We start from the raw sequence: 3,979 nt of genomic DNA on the forward strand, positions 1-3,979 counted from the left end.
ACTACACTGTATGTTTACTGACTTGAATTTAAATAAATAATTAAAAAAAATTTTTAAATAGTTTATTGTCAAGTTGGTTTTCATATAACACCCAGTGCTCATCTGCACAAGTGCCCTCCTCCATGCCCATCACCCCCCTTCCCCTGAGAACAAACTGAGGGCTGATGGGTAAATAAATAAATTTTTAAAAATAATGATAATAATAAATTAGTAAGCTCTTAGTAACTACAGACTAGCATTAGAATAGTACTTAAATTGGCAAGTTCATTTCTGTAGATTTCATAATCTCTTGTTTTTCCATACTCCCAGAAAGTCTTTTCTAGAAATACATCCACACAATTGAGGCACCTAGGAATCTCAAATAATTAACAGGTCCATGTGCTCTTGAGTCTTATTTTCTGAATCTTAAACTGATTTTTTGACATGGATAAAACACAAGATAGGACAAGCCCACGTAGTCTGTCTACTGTAGCTAGGTATCTCTTTATAAGGAATGCAACAGCTATTTCCCTTTATCAGCTCCCCCCATTTCTTTAGCATCAACCCTTGCTGTTATTTTAGAAGAATCATAGTAGTAATAACTACAGTGCGGTGTGAACCACCCTGAAGAAAGGCACCAGAGGAAAAATGATTTACAGGACAAAAAAGGAAATCTACCTTTCTCTACAAAGTTAAAGTCCTTCACAGTATGAGGGCTCAGCCACTGAGAATTTACCACGTGCCAGATGCTGTACAAAGCGCTGAGGACACAAAAATAAACAGTACATAATCCCTGGCCTCAGTTAGTGCGTAGTATAAGAGGGACAGTGGCTGCCACTATTCTGAGTATCAGAAAATGGGATTAATACAAATCATAAGAGACTCAAAGTTGCTCAGTCTTTAAGCTGTTTAAGCCTTAAAACAGTACTTCGCAAATTCACCTGATCATAAGAATTACATCAAGAGGCCTGTTAAAATATAAATTTCCAGGGCTCTCTCCAGGACATTCTCATTCAGTAGGTGAAGAGTCAGCCCTTCTTGATTTACAGGACCAGGCAGCTTTTGAAAACATGACCTAGAAAAAAGTTACAATATCCAGCAACTCCCTTAAAATGTTAGAAAATGCCTAGAAAATGTAACTTATTAACTGGATGCAGAAAACGCTGACTTGCCAAATATTTTCTTGTAGAAAGCTCTGCCTCAGCAGAAATAGTGGGGAAGGGCTCATCTTCTGGGCTTCGGGGAAAAAAAAAAAAGTGTAATTTGGCAGTTCCCAGGAATTCTGGTTCCTTGCCCACAAGGAGTCTAGTTTCTTTTTTAAGGAGGAGAGAAGGCTTCTGATTAGAGAAAAATGTTCAAACATATGACCCTCAGGTCAGGGGTCAGTGATCAGTTTGATCACATGGGCAACACAATGTTTGGTCACCAAATAAAATACTACAGAACAGAAAATATCCATTACCTAATCTATCTGCTCCTCAGTGCTGAATGCAGACATAAAGTAGTCACCATTAATTGCCTTCAATCATTTCTGGAAAGTGGCAACACATCCAAATAAAGTAAATAAATAACAGCAATTATGGTTTTAAGGAAAAAGGCAAGATATAATGAAAATGAACCTGACAATGGTGACAGCTGTGGATGAGATCATTTCAAGGTGGGTTTAAAGTTTGCTAACATCCTGACGAAGAAATGGGGATGGGAATATAAAAGGAAAAAAAGGAAATTGGCATATAAACAAAGAGCACCTTTTCTCCACCCCTGCAAAAACATAGTAGTAGCAGATGCTACTACTTGAAAAATAAATCAGATTATAAGCAATTCATAATCAAGCTAACAAAACAGGGTTAATTCCTAAAATTCTGAAATTGTAACCCCACCCCACCCATTTCTAAAGGTATATGATGTTGTACTCTGGTGCTTGGCCAAAGGACAAAGAATAAGTGTATACAAAGAGATGGATGGATATGTCAAGAAGTCAGGTCATATTGTACAGCAGATTGCCTTCAAACAAAATCATGCAATGGAAAAATGTTTGTATTTTTCAGTAGTTCTAACATCACCAACCACCTTCAAATATCTAATAAATCAGTTTAACTTTGCAAATCCATATTTATTTAATGAGAAATTTTGGTCAGGCTTCAGAGTACTGGTAAAAATTGTGAGTGTTAAGCAAAATAAGTACACAGAATTTGAAAGGCTAGTGTGGATGAAAATCTTCAGCTTACAAAAGTTTCTGTGTAAATTTCTGTATAGCTTATATAGAGCACTATCATTTCAATGCATAAAATCCATACAGATAACACCATAGATGGGATATCAGTTTAAAATCTAAAACAGAGGTTTTTAAGTTCCAAGAGCAATATGTTTTAGGATGTGTTGTCAGATACACCCATTAGGAAACGTTTACTTGAGGCATAGCAACTGGAAAAACTTCAAATGCACATTTGCAAAGACTAACCACCTAAGGGAAATATTTTCCACATTTTATTTCTAAAGCACCCAGAAAGTGGTTCCTCACTGGAAAGGCCTCGAGGATAACTTCTGACATTGCAAATGTGTATGTTCCCAGGTGATCATTCAAAAATAGGTTTTTAAAAAGCCAGCACCTCCTACAGGTGGATAATTCATTATCCCCATTAAGTTCTGCAGGTTGAAAATGAGCAAGCACAAGACATGCTCAACTAAATACATGGATATCTCATGCAAGGTGGGCTAAAGGGGAATCAGATGAATTCTTAATCTTTTGAGGTCAAATTTAGGAAGCAGTGTGGAGTTGTGGCAAGTAGATTAGGGGCCTAGAGACCAGCAAACTATCCTTTACTCTACCTATTCATTAGGTATGTGACCTTGGGCAAATAATTTCACCTCTCTGTGTCTCGGTTTATTATCTATAAAACGAGTGGGTGGAACTTTACCACAAAATGTCTTCCAGCTCTAAAATTTGGGGAAACAACTTCACGGAGGACAAATACAATGTGCCCTGCAGACTGTTTCTTTGAAGCATTAAAGACCACCAAGAATTACATGGGCCAGACATCTCAAATTAATTCTGGGCCAACTCTCCTGGTGTCCAGCCCACAACCGACCAACTCCTTACTTGAACTGCACGGTTTCTGTTTCACAGGGCACTCAAATCTATGGGTGTCATCTGGAGTTTGGAAAGCAGAGCAGGTAATATCGTCATTTACCGAAGGAACCAAGGCATCGGGCTTAAACGTCTTGTTTCAAGTCTCACAATCGGTAAATGACAAAGTCTACTTGACCTCATTGCTCTAAAAAGGCGGACTGGGGGTGGCCAGGAGGTGGCACTGGACAAGACGAGATAGCTGTTGTGTTACCCTTGAATAGCAAACCCTCCTAGGAAAAGGCCTCAAGCCGACTACTTGGTTCAAAGCCCCTGAAGGTCAGGTCGGCACGGTTTGTGAAACTCATGGTTTGGATCCCGCCAATTCAGAATCCACGCGGCTGTGAGCGGGTTAAGTTTTCCCCGGGGAGGAGGCAGGGGGAGGGCTGCGAGGCACAGGGAGCCTATGGAACCCTGGCCCTTGGTCTGCGAGGTCGGGGTTGCCCGGGATGGGTCAGTCACCTGGGAGCCGGTTCCGCTGCCTCGGGCCTCGGACGCACACTGTCCGCACCAAGGGCGCCAGCTTCTGCTTGAAAGCACCTGCTGCCAGGCTTCCACACCGGAACATTTCGGCAACCGCTACTCCGGATCTCCTCCTTTCCTTTCTTCTCACGGACCGACAGTCGTGTCAAACACCGTGGGCCCGGGCCCCTTCCCCCCGGCTCCCTTCACACGCACTCCACGCAGACTCCTCCTCCCAGCTCCGGGAGGGTATTGGACGGTTTGGCCGGCCAGCTAAAGCTGGGGAAGGGGAAGCGCGACTGGAGGCCTACTGCGCAGGCCTAGTACTCAGCGGCGCATTGCGATTGGCTCGCACGGTGAGATATTTGCGCATGCGCCTAGCTGCCCGCACTATTGCAAAGACTCCGGCCG

The 3,979-nt window shown here is 42.1% G+C and overlaps 1 protein-coding gene across 2 annotated transcripts in view; it reads right to left on the bottom strand.

Moving 5' to 3' along the window:
- The window catches only part of AIFM1 (apoptosis inducing factor mitochondria associated 1), a 41,190-nt gene extending 37,367 nt beyond the window's left edge, over positions 1-3,823 (bottom strand). The window contains exon 1 of one of the 2 annotated variants that reach the window (XM_077766163.1): positions 3,569-3,823. In XM_077766163.1, coding sequence (XP_077622289.1) covers positions 3,569-3,674 — 106 coding nt within the window. In that variant the 5' untranslated portion in view covers positions 3,675-3,823. The remainder of the gene's footprint in view (positions 1-3,568) is intronic. The other variant, XM_077766162.1, reaches the window with a different exon arrangement.
- Between the last annotated feature and the right edge of the window lie 156 nt (positions 3,824-3,979).

This window comes from Crocuta crocuta, unplaced genomic scaffold, assembly GCF_008692635.1.
Source record: "Crocuta crocuta isolate KB4526 unplaced genomic scaffold, BGI_CrCroc_1.0 scaffold1133, whole genome shotgun sequence".
NCBI classification, from domain to species: Eukaryota; Metazoa; Chordata; class Mammalia; order Carnivora; family Hyaenidae; genus Crocuta; species Crocuta crocuta.